The sequence below is a fragment of the Schistocerca americana genome, chromosome 2 (genome assembly GCF_021461395.2).
Source record: "Schistocerca americana isolate TAMUIC-IGC-003095 chromosome 2, iqSchAmer2.1, whole genome shotgun sequence".
Lineage (NCBI taxonomy): Eukaryota > Metazoa > Arthropoda > Insecta > Orthoptera > Acrididae > Schistocerca > Schistocerca americana.
Genome location: NC_060120.1, coordinates 606397726 through 606416757, shown reverse-complemented (window position 1 = coordinate 606416757; position 19032 = coordinate 606397726). Strand labels below are relative to the sequence as shown.

General features: G+C 44.6%; 1 protein-coding gene across 1 annotated transcript in view; it reads right to left on the bottom strand.

Annotated features, from left to right (window-relative positions):
- Positions 1 to 19032, bottom strand: part of LOC124594242 (dynein axonemal heavy chain 8-like) — a 619801-nt gene that overhangs the window by 395105 nt on the left and 205664 nt on the right. The window contains exon 14 of the mRNA XM_047132606.1: positions 3553 to 3853. Coding sequence (XP_046988562.1) covers positions 3553 to 3853 — 301 coding nt within the window. The remainder of the gene's footprint in view (positions 1 to 3552; positions 3854 to 19032) is intronic.

The following is a 19032-nucleotide window of genomic DNA, read 5'->3' as shown; positions in this document are numbered from 1 at the left end:
CTGGCCGCTGATTTGCGTACGCAGTGCTGCCACCCAATAACGATCCAGGTGGGTTCCAGAGGATTTATTTAAATAAGGCGATCCTGGTCGCCGAGACGCCAACATGAGGTCACTATAATGCTCCTCAAAACATTGAAGCACGGTTCTGTCTCCGAGACACGGACAACTATTCTGTTGAACGATACATCGTCATCGGGGAATAAAAATGGTTCAAAAATGGTTCAAATGGCTCTGAGCACTATGGGACTTAACATCTATGGTCATCAGTCCCCTAGAACTTAGAACTACTTAAACCTAACTAACCTAAGGACAGCACACAACACCCAGCCATCACGAGGCAGAGAAAATCCCTGACCCCGCCGGGAATAAAAATGGTTCAAATGGCTCTGAGCACTATGGGACTAAACTTCTGAGGTCATCAGTCCCCTAGAACTTAGAACTACTTACACCTAAGTAACCTAAGGACATCACACACATCCATGCCCGAGGCAGGATTCGAACCTGCGACTGTAGCGGTCGTGCAGTTACAGACTGTAGCGCCTAGAACCGCTCGGCCACTCCGGCCGGCAGCGGGGAATACATCAAGCATCAAGGGATGCAGGTGGTTCGCAGCTATCAATGTGTCTTCGATTACTACCACAAGTCCCATGCAAGAGCAGGAGAAAGTCTCCCACAGCATAACACTGCTCTCACCAGCTGCGTCCGTGGCGCGCTACACGTTTCGATCCGTCATTCATCTCGATGACGGCGTTTGTGGAGACGAACATCGACCTAGTGTAGCAAAACTGTGATTCACGCGAAGAGCCGACACGTTTCCATTGATCGACGGTTGAATCCCGATGGTCCCGTGCCCACTGCAGTCGTAATTGACGATATCATTGGGTCAATATGTGAACGCTAGGGATGCTCTGCTGCAGAGCTCAATTTTCAGCAACGTACGGTGAACGGTGTGCTCCGAAACACTTGCGGGTGCATCAGCGTTGTGCTCTTACGACAGGCATGTTACAGATGGTGATCTGTGTCGAGCAAGGATCACCATCTATCCTAACTTACAGAGCAGATAAGCCTCTGAATCCCACGTTCTGTGAAGAGTTGTGAACGTTCAACCACTTAGCGCCTAGTAGTAGTTTAAGTGTCCGTCTACCTCTTTCCGTAGATGCTCATGACAGTAGCACGTGACCATTCGACCAGCTTCGACGTTTCCGAGATACTCGTTCACAGACTCTCAGTAATGATAATCCGCCCTTTCGCTTATCTCAGTGGATTTCTCCGTTTGCTTGGCTAGGGTGATCTCCCAACCGTGTCTGCTCCGTTTACATACTTTTGATGTCACGTCACGTGCCCGCAATGCCATCAGGCGGCAGCCAATGTCGCGGCGGGCAGTGCTCATAGTTTTTGGCTCGTCAGTGTATGTACTCTCAATGTCCCTGTTAATGCAATTAGACAAGGGTCCCACACCTATGCGAATTATTCCAGGGTAGGGCAAGTGAACTCTTCAATCTTTTTCACAGCCAAGCTGCGTTTTCCCACTAACTTACTATTCAGTCCTACTCCGATGTAGTTAGAAATAAATTTTGTGAGCAGTCGCAAACACGGTGACGCAGAGACCAGTGATACAGACAATGCATTGTACTCGGTAACTGCCTCTGGCGCAAAGAGGTACGAGGGAAATTTTTGGGGATTCTACCCAGGTACTGATGACTATTTAATGCTGGTAAGAGTATAAAGTGCTGCCGTACGAACACCGCAAATTTCCTACATTCAAGACACATGACCGATGCTTCTGCTAGAGTAGAGGTGGATAAAATTCGTGGCATTCTGGCAGAACATAGTAGAATTAAGATTCACAAGGATATTGAGAAGATAGGCAATGTATCGATGTTGACATTATGTAACCGTCTCTGTACTATCAATTAGGACTCGTAAGCGTCCATTATGGACAACAATACGACCCATATAATAACGTGATGCACAAGAGAGCGCCTAAGGGAACACCTGTAATGAAACCTTGATCAATGACAAAGGATTGTCGCCATCGATGAGTGCAGGATTTGTCCGACGCCCGACAATGCTCGTAGAAGAATGTGGAGTTGTCCAGGAAATAAAGCACGTCTTAAGCATGTAGGAATTTTGGTCAGTCACGTTTGAGGCCATTGTCATATACGGTCGTCGGACGCCCTCATTGGCACCCATGGTGGTTTGAGGGCTGTGCTCTGTCACGACAGGATCCCCCAACCTATCGTCCAGCTGTACAGCCAACATTTCTACGAAGGTTTCGTCTTACAAGAACACTGTGGTCAGCTCGTGGACACCTTCCTCCACAGGAGGCAAAACCCAACTGAATGAAATGGCCTGCGGTATAAACCGATACGGACGCGATTGAGCGTGCCTGAAACGAGTTGAAGCTTGTAGTGCGACGTCGCAGGAGCGCTCTTCACACTTCGAATGTCTCGAGGAAGGCCCGTCGAAGACTGAGAACATCGGCAGCAAAGTACCCACCAACTTACGGACGGCATGCCAAGGATCTCCAACATGTTGCAATGCACAACAGACTGCCTTCATTTTGGTAATTTTCTTTTTTAAAAGTTTCATAAAGCCTAATATTTCATTCCCAGCTCCGCTGAACACGAGTTCACAAAATGCAAACGGTGAAAAACACTTTTTCGAGCTGTGAGGTGTTTCATTGTATATGTGGGGTGGCAAAAAAAAAAAAAAAAAAACTGGTACGGAATATATGTCTGAATGAACAGACACTATTTTTGATCCACCAGCCATCATGAATTAATACACAAAGGAATCACAGATTTTGGCTGCGAGCAGGGATTGATTGAAATCAATGGAGAAAGTTGAAAATTTGTACCAGACCAGGTTTCAAACAAAGGTCACCTGTTTCGTCGACAGATGCTCTGACTACTGAGCTATTTGGACAAAGTGGCCATGGCAACCGCACAGACTACTCTAGCACGCTTCCTGTCAGATCCAAATTCTCAACTTATCCACATATTACAAACGTAGCACTCCTTGCCCATTATCCTTATTACTCGCATTGTTCGCGTGTCCGGAAGAACAGACACCACACATATTTATAATTAAAGCGAGGACAACCAAAGATCTCTCCAGTATGGATGCACACCAGGCTCGAACTCTTACAGGAACCGACAAAATGCTGCGGGTAACGATAATAATGGGCATTGGGCACTACATCCATAGTGTGTGGATAGGTAAAGAATTTAGGTCTGAAGGGAGGGGTGCTAGGGTAATCCACGCAGTTGCAATGATCACTTTGTCTGAATGGCTTAGTGGTCAGAGCATCTGCATATTCAGTAGGAGACCCGCGTTCGAATCCTGGTCTGGCACAAATTTTTCAACTTTCTCCATTGATTTCAATCAACGCCCGCTCGCACCCAGGGTCTGTAATTCCTTCGTGTCTTGTACATACAATGAAATTTCTCAACTACTTTACATCTATCAATGACGGCTCACACGAAATATTTCCTTTTCGAACTGGTTTCAAATGGAAGCCAGCATAGGGAAGTGCAGAGTGTTACGCACGCATGTCCTCGGTGAACTTGGCGGCGGAGGCGGGCGCCTTGTTGACTTTCTCGGGGTCCAGCCAGCGGTACTTCTCCTCGGGCAGCGGCAGCGGCGCGATGAAGCGGTTGATGAGCTCGAGCACGGCGTCCTCTGCGCAGCGCGACCGCAGCTGCAGCTGCTCGATGGCCTTGTCGCGCGCCTGCTCGGCCACGCGCAGCAGGTCCGCCACCTGCACCGCGCCCTCGGAGAGGCCCAGCACGCGGACCTCCGACATGCTCTCCAGCACCGCGTCCACACGGGACTCCTTCAGATCGCACAGCTGCCACACACCAAACGCCGCTCTCAGCTCGTCGCATGGCAGAAACAAGAGTACACTGGAATCAATCTTTCACTTTGATGATGATGATGATGATGTTTGGTTTGTGGGGCGCTCAACTGCGCAGCGCTCGTACAATTTCCCAACCTTTGCTCAGTCCAGTCTCGCCACTCACTGGAATGATGATGAAATGATGAGAACAACACAAACACCATTCATCTCGAGGCAGGTGAAAATCCCTGACCCCGCCGGGACTCGAACCCGGGATCCCGTACTCGGGAAGCGCGAACGCGACCGCGATCTTTCACTCTGAGGCAGTGTTCCAAGTCGGGGCTAAAATCTGGTTCCTTGCCTTACAAACTGAGTAATCCTGTAATGCAGACAATCTGATCAAAAGTATCGGGGCACCTGTTAGTGGACATTAATATGGGATGTGCCCACCCTTCGCTTTTGTGAAGCGTTGATCTCCGGTGGGACACTTTCAGTGAGGTGCCTAAGTGTCTGCGGAGGAACTGCAGATCATTCCTGTTCAAGAGCCGAAACCAGAGAAGGTACTGAAGTTGTAAGTAGGCTGTTTAGGTTTTTATGTTGGTAACGTCACGTAGCGCTCTGTATGAAAATCACTGACTGTGCTGTGTGCAGTCTGTGGCTGGTTGGCATTGTTGGAATATTCGCTATTGTAGTGTTGGGCAGTTGGATGTGAACAGCGCGCAGCGTTGCGCAGTTGGAGGTGAGCCGCCAGCAGTGGTGGATGTGGGGTGAGAGATGGCAGAATTTTGAGAGCGGACGATTTGACGTGTGTCCATCAGAAAGAGTAAATTTGTAATACTGGATATCATGAACTGATATATATATATATATATATATATATATATATATATATATACGATGACTTTTGAATATTACTAACAAGGGAACCTCCCCATCGCACCCCCCTCAGATTTGGTTATAAGTTGGCACAGTGGATAGGCCTTGAAAAACTGAACACAGATCAATGGAGAAAACAGGAAGAAATTGTGTGGAACTAGGAAAAAAATAAGCATAATATACAAACTGAGTAGTCCATGAGAAAGATAGGCAGCATCAAGGATAATGGGAGCTCAAGAGCGCCGTGGTCTCGCGGTTAGCGTGAGCAGCTGTGGAACGAGAGGTCCTTGGTTCAAGTCTTGCCGGCACGGTAGCTCAGCGTGTTCGGTCAGAGAGCCGGTTGGCCTCTGTAATAAAAAAAACTGAGTGGAAGGATCAACCACCGAACTTTAACACGATGTCTTGCGACGTCCGCAACGACCAAACACAACGATCAATAACGAACAAAAAAAAAAAAAGTCTTCCCTAGAGTGAAACTTTTAATTTTTTATATTCAGACAATTATCAAAGTTCAGGCACTCACATCACACAAAATCAACTTCGCTCTCCAAAATTTCAGGACATGTCCAGATTTGCTTAGGATTTGACGGTCTACACACGGAAAAATTTGAAAACGTTAAAAACATATGTTTTGACAGAGCACAGGGAAAACTGAGCGACTGTGAAACTGTTGCATTCATTTGTTGCAGTTTATGTGACAAACTCTTATGTTTTCATCACTTTTTTGGGAGTGATTATCACATCCACAAGAAAACCTAAATCGGGCAAGGTAGAAGAATCTTTTTACCCATTCGCCAAGTGTACAAGTTAGGTGGGTCGACAACATATTCCTGTCATGTGACGCACATGCCGTCACCAGTGTCGTATAGAATATATCAGACGTGTTTTCCTGTGGAGGAATCGGTTGACCTATGACCTTGCGATCAAATGTTTTCGGTTCCCATTGGAGAGGCACGTCCTTTCGTCTACTGATCGCACGGTTTTGCGGTGCGGTCGCAAAACACAGACACTAAACTTATTACAGTGAACAGAGACGTCAATGAACGAACGGACAGATCATAACTTTGCGAAAATAAAGAAAGTAAAATTTTCACTAGAGGGAAGACTTGAACCAAAAACCTTTTGTTCCGCAGCTGCCCACGCTAACCACGGGACCACGACGATCCTGAGCTCACAGGATCCTTGATGTTGCCTATCTTACGGATGAACTAGTCAGTTTGTATATTTTGCTTATTTTTTCATAGTTCCATACAACTTCTTCCTGTTTTCTCGAGTGATCTGTGTTCAGTGTGTCAACTTACAACTAAATCTGAGGGGGGTGCGATGGGGATGTTCCCTTGTAAGGTAAATACATTGTTTGTTCTCTATGAAGATCTTTCATTTGCTAACTATGCCTATCAGTAGTTAGTGCCTTCAGTAGTTAGAATCTTTTATTTAGGTGGCAGTATTGGCGCTCGCTGTATTGCAGTAGTTCGAGTAACTAAGATTTTTGTGAGGTAAGTGACTCATGAAAGGTATAGGTTATTGTTAGTCAGGGCCATTCTTTTGTAGGGATTATTGAAAGTCAGATTGCGTTGCGCTAAAAATATTGTGTGTCAGTTTAGTGTTGATCGGAATAAGTAAAGAGAGAAATGTCCGAGTACGTTCAGTTCTGCTCAGCTGTTTGAAAATCAAATAACGTAAGAGGTTTATCAGCACAGTCATTCATAATTTTTTCTAAGGGGAGGTTTCATGTATCGACCCTTAGCCAAGGATACCTCACTGGAATCTTCTGATTTTTTCTCGTAGTTCGTGTAATTAGTGTAGCTATTGTTTATTGCGAGAGCGTAATTGTAGAGAGAATTTCCTTTGTAGTTGTAGTTTTTCATTGTTGTGCAGTAAAACAGTTGTGGCATGCATGTAGATTTGCACCAAGTATTTCGCAGCTGCGCTTGCAATTAACTAGATATTATTTTCAGTGCTATGTTAATGTGTTTTCTTATTTTTGCTCTTCAGATCGTGCTTTTCTTGTTATCGTGTGACATATGTGATAATTATGGCGTGTGGAAAACGTAACACTAGGCTCCAAAGTAAATTGAGAAATGATAGTGACGACGAGCGTAGCTTATCAGCATCACCATGTAATGAAATAACAGACATTCGAAATTGTAATTTGATAATTGTGCATAGGGAAATGGAGCGGGCGGCAAATAATGGTGTAGACAGTGAAACAATTAGTGAACAGGGAAGCATTAACGATCGATCGGTCGGCAACAGCTCGCCTCAGGATTTCGAAATGACAGAACACAATCTTGCAAATACTGTAGATTCACGTTTTGCGTCGCCACCGTTTTGTCAAACAAGTCAAGACACATTTTCTGCTTTTCAAAATGCGAATATTGCCGGTTCAAATGCATTGCCGAATAGCACTGAGGAACATGTTTCAGACACCAGTGCGTTTTTATTACAATTAATGCAACAAATGGGACAAAAGCTTCAAAAGTTAGACACAATGGAACAAAACCTTCAAAAGTTAGACACAATGGAACAACATCAGAGACAAACACAGCACCACCAGTACTTTCATACAGAACGCTACGTGACGTTACCAACATAAAAACATACTTACAAAGTTGGACGCTGTGGTATTAAGCGAAGTCGGCCTTCCAACCATCCCAAATTAGTATCCCAAATTAGTATCGCTGGGTTCCGTTAGGGACTCCGAGCATGTTAGTTCGTTTCAGGAGATGATGTTGTCCGCTAACACTTACTTCATAGCTGCTGCTTTAGGACAGGTCAGTTCCTCTACCATACACAGTAAACAATGCCGTAAAATTCCTTCATATTCTTTCGTATGTCGCTTTTTCTGAAGTGCAATAAGAGAACAACTTATTAATTACAAAAAGCACCCCCATACCGTATCGCAGCCTTCTCCGCACTTCACTGTTGGCACTACACATGATTACAGCTGATGTCCTCTAGGTGTTCGCCACACCCATATACGTTTATGAAATTTCCGAAGAGTATAGTTGATTCACCATTCCAAATCACTCGTTTACAGTTATCCACTGTCCAATAGCGTAACTATTTACACAACCTCAAGCACTACTGTAGAAATTTGTAGCTTACAAGTAATTCCTCGACCACTGTACCCCCTTATTTTAACTATCTACTCACAGTAATTGTGCCACGTGGCCTGCTGGTAGCATTTTGGATCTCACGAGTGATTCCTTCCCGTGATTTCATGCGATTTTCTACAGCCACCCATCACACTGATCGATAGTCCCTGTCCGTCAGTAGGTTAGGTGTGCCTGGTCTCGGTTTAGCTGTGGTTGTCCCTTCGCGTTTCCATTTCACAATCACATCGCCAACACTCGACTGCCAATCTTTAGAGGGTTTGAAATGTGCCTGATGGATTTTGTTACTCAGTCACTGACCTCTCCTGACCTACCATTCTACTATTACTGCTTCCCAACTGACAACACAATACTCCCCGCACCTTTTTATACGCGATAATTAGTAGTCAATTCCATATTACATAGCGATGTCCGGATATTTTGGATAAGATAATGTATCACTTACTGCTCGCTCTTGTGTGCTCTTCGTATTGGTCATTGTTTACACAAGAGTCAGTTTCCAGTATCTGGGGGACAGTGGTACTCATTGAGCCTTGAAGTGATGGACCCTGAAATTCCTCTAAATGGTTTTTGTTCCAGTCCTACGAGGCGCCCTAAGCTTGTGATTTTCCGTGGAACTAAGTTTTTCTTCCAACACACGTTGAAAAAAAGCTTCTAAAGGCACTGACATATAGCAATATCTTCCACAAAGCGCTATTAACAGTAGATGGAAATGGCCAATGGAAATGCCTCAGTTCTGTTCTGAATGTTAAACACTTTTGTGGAATGGTCTGGATCTCATGAAATGATGGCTCTCGCGTGGTGAAGAAGAGAAGTCGTGTGCCTACTGGAATGGAGACAGTGTATTCACAGGATGCTTCATTGGTTTACGGGCGTTGCGTCGAATAATGCCATGAAATGTGCACAACATTTCAACCAGACAGCTGCTCGTCATCTTCAGGTGCTTACTTGTGTGTTGGTGAAATGGCTCGCCAATATCTGCGCTGGCTCGCTAGAAAAGCGCAGTTGCCAAACGTGGGACTATAGCGTCTTCCTTCGATTTAATTCACCAACTCTTTCCACTCTTTGCAAGCACACATATGAAAGTCCATACAAAACTTCGCCTCTATAAAGCCACAGTCCTTCCAGCGACGTTTTACGGGTGCACCACCGGGGGATGGTGTGTGTATCCAACATCAAACTACCGCAGATTTTACAAAATCGATGCTTTCGCCTCATCCTTGGAGCACGCAGGTGGGCAAGGGTCAGTGACTTGCACCAGGAACTCGACATACCGATTATCCAGGAACTTATCATCTCTCACAATTGCAAACTTTTGGACAAATTGGACGCACTAAGGCCTTCAACAGGACAGCTGGACTACACCGGGACAGTCACACCTACACATTGTCATCACATCCGGGTACCTCGAGGCATCGTCGAGGCGCTACAATAAAATGTTAAATGAAGTCAAATGAAATCAACCGACCCCTTAAATCAGCTCAAACCTCACCCCAGAAGGGCTCAAGCACCTCTTCCTGCCTACAGCCTTCTTATGCTTAAACAAAGAGTGAATCACCCATTTACCTCTCACACAGGAAGTCCAGCCGCCAAGGTGATAGCACTTCAGCACACACAAAAAAAGCACCGTGTCAATAAGCACCTGAAGGTGACGAGCAGGTGTCTCGAAATGTTGTGCAACTCTCACGACATTATCCGAAGCGACGCCTGTGAACTAATGAAACAGTTATTTCGCTGGGACGTCCTCAGAGTATCCCTAGGATATTTCTAAAGTGAGCAATAAGTACTCTATGACCAACTACGTTACTTTTCAATTAAGGAGTGGCTACAAGAATCAATACTGCGTTTCCCTGTGCTGGTACGGAATTTTGTTCAGTCAGTCTCGCAATTTTCTTAAACACTGCTGCAGTTTAGTGAATGGTGCATGTGCTCAGCAGGATAAGGTCTAATAGTACAGTGTCGTACCGTTATCTAGCAGGAGATAGTGTGAGTTTAAAGTGACTGACTTGGTTAGTCTTAACTAAAGCCAATAAATTCCATTTGTTTATATGGAAACTTGAAGTGTAATGTTATTTGTGTATCTTTTGACAAAATGACTTTGAACTGTAATCTTGTTTGGTGGAGAGGGTGTATGAACTGTTAGAGGTGGCATTTTCCAGTTCAGTGGTCGGATCTCAGAATCTTCTTGAGAGTACTTAGGTTGCTACAAGACTTTAATTATTGACTTTGGTGTAGTGAAAAATTCCACACGTTGAAATGAGGTTGGCTACAGTTTATTTATACTGATTCACTAATGTGGCAACGCAGAGGATTAATTCAAGTCAATCAGTAAAAGACTCTGAGTTAATCTACAGAGCAGTACGTCACACAGTATGTCTCACGCTCTGCAGATTGCTTAGCAGTGCATGGATTCTGTCCAGGATCGTAATTTGTGTTCCGGATGACGCTAAGAAAGTTCCGAGGCGTGGAAAACAGGAAGTTTCAATCTGAACACGTGTCATAACTCGAACTTTCAGCCTGACGATATATTTCACACACATTCCAAATTTCACAGAAGGGTCCTAGAACCGTCTTGCATCACATGAAAGAACTTGAGAAGAAACCAAAATTTTCTCTACCTCGTGATGACTGGGTGTTGTGTGATGTCCTTAGGTTAGTTAGGTTTAAGTAGTTCTAAGTTCTAGGGGACTGATGACCATAGCTGTTAAGTCCCATAGTGCTCAGAGCCATTTGAACCATTTGAAGAAACCAAAGACATTTGCCAAGTCATTCTCCAGCATAATTTTCGGTTATCTTGAAAGGAATTTGTCTCATTTCTTTCATCGTCTGCATTTCATATAGCGAGGCTGTTTTATCACTCTCTCTTTGCCGTGGTGTATACATTGCTATCTGAAACTTCCTGGGAGATTAAAACTGTGTGCTGCACGGAGACTTGAACTCTGGACCTTTGCCTTTCAAGGGCAAGTGCTCTACCAACTGAGCTACGCAAGCACGACTTACAACCACCCCCTCCCCCCCCCCCCGCCCCCCACGCAAGCACGCCCTCACAGCTTTACTTCCGCCAGTAACTCATCTCCTACCTTCCTAACTTCACAGAAGCTCTCCTGCAAACCGAGCAAGACTATCACTCCTGGAAGAAAGGATATGTAGAGACATGGCTTAGCCACAGCCTGGGGGAATGAAATTTTCACTCGGCAGCGGAATGTGCGCTGATATCCTCAGGCTGTGGCAAAGTCGTGTCTCTGCAATATCCTTTCTTCCAGGAGTGCTAGTCTTGCTAGGTTCACAGGAGAGCTTCTGTGAAGTTTGGAAGGTAGGAGATGAGGTACTGGCGGAAGTAAAGCTGTGAGGGCGTGCTTGCGTAGCCCAGTTGCTAGAGCACTTCCCAGTGAAAGGCAAAGGTTCCGAGTTCGAGTCTTGGGCTAGCACACAATTTTAAACTTCCAGGAAGTTTCATATCAGGGCATACTCCACAGAAGAGTGAAAATTTCATTCTGGAAACTTCGCTATCTGTTGTGGTGATCAAAATCTTTGACAGACCGGATAATTTTCCTCGAGCTTTCTGCTCTGTGTTTGCTGATTTGTGCGTATCCGTAAATGTTTCCTGTTTGACATGGCTCAGAATTTCATGTGATAAGATTGAGGATAATCTTTTGTACATACCAATCAAAATTCGCTTCACTTTTTTTGAGACACGCATTTGGGTCACTGATTACATCATTTCACCTGTGGATCTTGATTCTGTATCTCTGTACTTATAGGACTTTTCTTTGTAGAATTGTAGAAAGTAAGTTAAGTGTGGAAGAGAGAGAGCTAAGATAACATAGCAATATGAAGTTTGGAAATTTCGTTGCAAAGATTGTGGAGAATGGATTGCAGAAATTGACCGATGTTAGATGACAAAAAGACTCTATTTTTAAAATTGAAGCTACAAATAATACCCACAGAAGAAGAAGGACGAAGACAATATCTGAACGTTTTTATGTGCTGGCATAAGCTGGCGCCAGCGTACCATGCGGCATAGAGGTCACAAGAAGATCGATCAGGGCAACGACAGACTCGCTGGAAACGCGCCGCCAACGTCCTCTAGGCCACCAGTATTTAGATAGCCGCCGAGGATCGGAGGGCCAGTTAGTTCGAGTCTGTCATCGAGCGTGTCACCGAGTTAGAGCCGCAGTCACAGCCTCTAGCTCCGAATCAGACAGCAAATAGCGACCAGATTAGTGTTCATAGTGGACTTTGTACTTCACTAGAGTGAGGCTAAAGTGGACTAGAATAGAGAGCTTGTACGACAGCACATGGAAGAACGAGTTCAGAAGCTTTTTGTCTATGTTAATAAATAATCCAGTTAATAATTGCTTGCAGTTAGTGTTATAGAAAGAGGATACCACTCACCGAACAACATCCTCTCCTTGCTTACCTTGGAACAGATCTACAGTGACAACGAGACGAAATAAAAGCTGGCAACGAGGATTTAACAGATGGCAACGAGGATTCAACATTGGTGACGAGAATAATTTTGTGCTGATATTTTGCTTGCTTCTCTTGTGTTTCAGATTGCAGGGGTTTATAATTGCTAATGAATTGTTGTGTTCTTGCATGTCTTCCAGGAAGGGAGACGCAGAACTAATAAAATTTCTCTCTTTTTTTTCTATAACGTATTTGTGTAGACCATGATTACCCCGCCCCCTCCACCTCCTGCTCCGCGCCTCAGCCGCAGACGGCCAATGTAATGGATTTAACACAAGCTTTTCAGTTTCAGAATCAAGAATTTGTTGTCTTGTTGTCGATGGTACAACAACTTCTGGCTGCACAAGCAGTGTCGTCCGCACAACAGAAGCCAGACGACCGACACACCCAACAAGTGTCGCCGAACAGCATACCACCGTTGCGGCAGTTTAACGACACAGAAGAGGAATGGCGTGAATACCTGACAAATCGCATTCAAGGTACTGTGGAGCTACAGTACCTCCTTTCGATTGCTGGGTCCCTAGTGTTCCGGTTAATACGAAGACTCTAATAACTTTGTAGCGCATGTTACATTGACAGACAATGCATAGCCTAAGTTGTTGTGGACACATCACGTTTCAAATGCTTTAAGAGACAAAGTAGCCCAGAGGAATGTGGTATCAACGTTCGATATCACACTTGTTAGGGGTTGCAGATATCGACCGCTGCGCGTAACAGATATCGCTGGACCCGAGAGTCGCGACCAGCGCCGCTAGCGCCGCTCCGCGGCTTGTGACAAGTATCTAGCTAGCTCTCGTCCACTCTTGCTCGGGACGTCAACTAGGAATGTAGCATAGCCTTCTGCTGATAGGAAGCAATCTCTAACAAGTCGCTTAGTCAAGTATGGCATAAGTAATGCCTCTCTCGACATGTTTGGAATTATATGTATGCAGCATATGAAGAAGCATGTAACACAAGTTAAGTACAATATATATTTTTTTTTTACCAACGACTGCTAATTATTTCAGTCGTTGCAGATGGAGACCTTGCAGCCAGCACCTTACCGACTTCGCTGCCAAACCTGCAATATATGTTTCTATTTAGCATTGACCACCTATCATCATAACAAATGACGACGAGAATCATAACAAATGGCGACGAGGATGACGGTCCAGTTTTTTTTTTTTTTTTGTTAAATAGGAGAAGACGTTTATTTCATTTGTGTTTCCAATATTTCTATACTATTTACCCGGCTGCGCCACCCATCCTCTCCGATTTGTGTGACTGCCGTGGAAAAGAGGTACGCATTTTCCGCACAAAACGTGCACCTCAACAGAATTACCGTGAGTGGGTAGCAACTTTGCAAGGCCTCACTCGCGACTGTGAATTTTCATGTTCTTGTGGAATATCATATTCTGGCATCATGGTCCGGGACGCTACTGCGCAAAACGTGTCAACACACTCTTTTTCGAGTGTTGTCAGAAGCACGGCTAAAGTGTCATCTCGAAAAGCGTTACTTTTTTCAAACTGAACTACAGTACTTAGGTCATGTGATAAACAGTCAGGGTGTGTACCCCCTCCAATCTCATCTGCTTGCAATCCGTGATCTGCCTGTTCCTCGGAATGTGTCTGAAATGCAGTCAGTACTAGGCAAGATGAAATAGTACATTCGCTTCATACCAAATGCCACACAGATCACGGCTCCATTGCATCGTTTGCGTCGTAAAAATGTTCCTTTTGTCGGGACTAAAAGCTGTCAAGACGCGTTTCAGAAACTCAAAAATGCTTTGCTTAGTGAGAGATGTTAGTGCATTTTGATCCTGTCAAGTCGGTAGTTTTGCAAGTCAATGCTTCTTCCTACGGAATCGGCGCTGTGCTTTCCCACAGAATTGGTGCTTTTGCCTCAAAGTTGTTACCTCGAACTCAGTGCAATTATTCTCGAATTGAAAAAGAAGCTCTCGCTATTGTGTATGGTGTGACAAAATTCCATCACTATTTGTATGGTCACAGTTTCTATTTAGTGCCAAATTACAAGCGATGCAGTCCATGTTTCATTCGTCAAGCCGGTTCCTACGCGCACTGCTCAAAAATTGCAACTCTGGCTGGACTTTGTTACTTTCGCAGTATCTGTATAAAATTGTGTACAGACCTACGACAAAGCATGCCAATGCAGACGCCCTATCTCGCTTTCCGATTGCCCATACTCTGATTTTGATGTACCTCACATCTTGTTGGCAAACTGATGCACAGGACTCTGAATTGCTGGAATATTTTCCCTTGAACTACAGAAAGATTGCACAGGCCATGGAAGCAGACCCAGACCTCAAGATTTTGTTGGATTATATTCGCACGTCTTGGCCTTTTTCACTGAACAGTATCCAGAGCTCAGTTGTGCGCCGATATTTTGCACGTCGGCTTACCCTTTCAGTTCAACAATGGACAATCCCGTATGCTTATTCCCAAAGTGTTGCAAAAGGATGTGTTGCGATTGCTCCGCCATGGACATTGGGGAATTGTTCGCATTAAACAGTTAGCGCGACAGCACTGTACTTGGCAGGGCATGGAGGCCACATTGAACATATGACGTCACAGTGTCGCGCATGCGCAAAGAACCAATCCGCTCCGCGACAGACAGTCTCAGCTTGGCCTAAGATTCAATCGCCATACCAATGAGTGCACATAAACTTTGTAGGACCACTTTTTAACACCTGTTGACTCATAGTGGTGGACTCTGTTAGCAAGTTTCCATTTGTGGTGCCTATGAACTCTACCACATCACATGGTACCATTCAAGCGTTGTCCTCAGTATTTTGCATCGAAAGTTTGCCAGAAGTACTAGTGTCGGGCAATGGACCACAGTTCACTTCACGTGATTTTGAACAGTTTTGTGAACGAAATGGCATTCGTCATCTGACAAGTGCTCTGTTTCAGCCACAGTCCAACGGAGAAGCAGAACGTTTCCTACATACTTTCAAGCCACAGATGTCCAAGCTTCGCACCACCCTCACGTGGGAACATGCACTGTAACTCTTTCTCGCCTCCTATCGCTCCCACCCACGAGACGGACCATCACCAGCGGAACTTCTGCATGGCCGCCACCATCGGATGCTGCTCACTTGCTACACCCACCACAGCATCCGGCGCTGCCAATGGTCTGCATGTATCACTTTGTACCGTGCGATCTTGTTCTTTTCAGGGTTTATGGCAACCGTGGGAGCTGGGAAAGAAACATGATCCAGGAACGCATTGGCTCATATATGTGCTTAATTGCAGGTCCCGGTGGTTTGCAGCGCCACCACGAGAACCAAATTTGTGCATGTCATTTACCCCGTGAGTCTGCTGCTTTTCTTCCCCCAGATTCACGGCCTCATGGGACCACGTAGCCTTCGCGGACACTCGCTGGTGCCACCAGGGCACCCCAGGAGGAGCAGATGGACGATGCGCCTTCGCCCCCTCCGTCGCCTCTCGCCGACCCCATGGACCTGAACCCGCCATCGCCATCGCTGTGGCCGTCGCCGTCATCGCCCCAGCACACGCTCTCAGGCCTGGATGTGTACCCTGGCAGCAGTTTTCCAGAGGATGTTTCTGTTGTCTCGCAAGCCAGATGGCGGGGTACAGTCAGAATATGCCGTCCTCCACAGTCATGGCTCCTGGTTCATCTCGACGTCGACTGTCCTGCCTCCCCTCCCTCCCCGTTGTTGTTCGCAGCCTCACTACATGACAAGGATGCAGCATTATGCGGAGGGAGGGGTGGGGGGTGGAGAGGAGGAATGTGCTGGCGTAACCTAGCGCCAGCACACCATGCAGCTTAGAGGTCACAAGAAGATCGATCGAGGCCAATGAGAGACTCGCTGGAAACGCGCCGCCAACGTCCTCTCGGCCACCAGTTTTTAGATAGCCGCCAAGGATCGGAGGGCCAGTTAGTTCGAGTCTGTCATCAAGCATGTCACCGAGTTGGAGCAGCAGTCACAGCCTCTAGCTCCGAATCAGGCAGCACATAGCGGCATAGCGGACTTTGTACTTCACTAGAGTGAGGCTAAAGTGGACTAGAACAGAGAGCTTATACCACAGCACATGGAAGCACGAGTTAAGTATCTCTTTACATTAACAAGGAACCCAGGTATTACATGCAGTTTGTGTTATAGAAAGAGGACACTGGCCACCAAACAACATCCTCTCCTACTTCCCTTGGTACAGCTCTACAGAGACAACGAGATGACATAAAATTTTATATGTAAGGTTTCCCCATTCCCAATTCCATGCTGCTTGTTTTTATGTCTTTCGTTACAATAAATGAAATACTGCCCAAACACCCAATGTAAATTCCTTGTGGGGTTCATGACTCCACTGGTAGCCAACAGAACAAAAAATCCTGGTAGTAGTTGGGTTGAAATCTAAGAACAAAGAACACATGGAGTTTAGCTTCAAATTTCACCACACTTGAGCTTTTCTTGGTATTTGCTATCCAGAATGATTCAACGGACGATTAAGTTTTCGTTGCGACGTCATATCCTTAAACCATAGTTTGCCATCTGCATTGACACGATTCAGTATTTCTACATCGTTGTTGACTTCATACAGCAACACCTGAACAACTCGCAACGCCGCTCTTTCTCTTCAATATTCAACTATTTTGGAACAAATGTTACGTTTGACGTTTCAGACGTTTCGTACCCAAAACCTCTGAGAAAAATTCATAGAACGAACCAGTTGAGACGCCATCATAAGCAGCGGTTTCTTTCAGAATCATTTCATTCACTTTCCGCACGATTTCATCGCTTAATAATGTGCCAGGGCTTCCAGGACGTTTAGCCATCTTCAAAGTCTTCGCGGCCTTCGTCGAAAAGTTTACACCACTCACAAATATTTGTGTTTCTTTACATCAGCTTCACCAAAAGTAATTTTTAATGTTTCTAAAAGTTTGCTGCACCCTATTCCTCACCTATAGTAAAATTAATACAACTTCTGTAATCTATTTTTATACAAAATAAATAGTCGCCGATACTACCAAAGCACATAGTCTTTTTCACAAGTGACAACAGACTAAACATGCAATATGGCTAACTCTGAACAGACATTTTTCAGACGCATTTGCCAAGACAAGAAAGAAAAAGTCGCGCGAATCGGGCTGATATAACACGGGAAATTATTACAAAATTTCTGTCACTTTTTGAACACATCTCAAATACCGCTTTATTTACATATATAAAAATGGACGCATCTGTGTATGTGTGTGTGTGTGTGTGTGTGTGTGTGTGTGTGGTCGACTCTCATTTCATATCTAACGCTCTGACTATTTTCTTCGTGTACAGGCAAAAGATGAGCTGTGCAGACCGGAACCAATAACCTTACATGAAGTGGAAGTAACGATCACTGTTGTGCCTCCTTGTGTTCTACGTGGCTGTTGCAAACATACCCAGTTGATTACGACAATATGTTGCCAATAAGAGGGTTTTATGTGAAATTTCAAATGATGACAAACAAAACCATAATATATATTGGAAGAATTATTAAATTTCAATGGAGATATCAGCTAATAAGATAGTTTTTTAAAAAGTTTGTAGTCAACCACAAGTGTGGAAGTATATTGAGAGTCGCATTGCTGTACGAATCCAGTTAAGATACTTTGTTCGCCTACATTTCGTGCGAGAACAACGGAATAACAAAAATCTACAAATGCAAGATGATCATCTCCATCTTGTTTGTACTCCTGTGCATCTACATAATCTTCCGTACCTATTTCGTACTACGAGTAAACAGATAAGGCAAATTTTCGTAACAGCGTGGACTGCTGTCGTTCGCCCCAATGACAGCAGTGACCCTGTTCGTTGCATGATCTTCACAAGACTGTTGTTGGACAGTTTAGCTAATGTATGAACATTCAACATAAAACTATCAAGATATTCAACAATGCTACACCCCCTCAGTTACGAAGTATTCTTTACGATCACAGGGAGAGATATCGGATACTAACAACCATCATCGAGTTACTAGAATGTTAATTGAATGGTTCTACCTCAGTTGTAGAGTGATGGGGGAACTACTATCTTGCTGAACGTAACACTTATACAGACAAGCTATAGTGATACCCTACCATCAGTTACCTCAAGATCAAAATGACTTGTACTAGTGCTATATAGGATTCTACTCATGGTATAAATGCTTTACAAATTCCTAATTTAATATCCCCCGTGTAACGGATGTTGTCATACCGCCTTACGGTTTGATATCTCATGGTTTGCTGGATTCTACGACACCTAGGTAATAGTAAAACAGCAATGCTCATCTAAAAATGAAATCATGCGTCTTTTGATGGGTTCCCTTTAAATGTAACTGTTTTCGACAATGTCACAATTTTGGGAAGCGGTCTTTGCTAAGTTTGTGGAATAATGATTTTGCAGATACCACCATGTGATGAAGAACCTGCAGAGACTTGAAGGGCAACTAATGGGTGAATAAACACTTAAAAAAGAAATTCTAATTGATTGCTGTTTCTGCCTGAATCATAATATCTTTGACTTTCACTCACAAAGTTCAACAATTTCCAGAACGGATGAAACAAGTTCACTCGTTCTGCGTTTCTCGATAGTTTCGTCTTAGTACAGTTTGTGATCATTAGACTACGAGCCTAAACCATTTCGAATATTCTTCCTTTTGCCTCTTCCAGTACCGCTAATGAGATAAAACAAGACTTACCGAAGAAAAATTTTGCCTAAATGTGTTACGGATAGTGATTGTCGCTAAAACAAA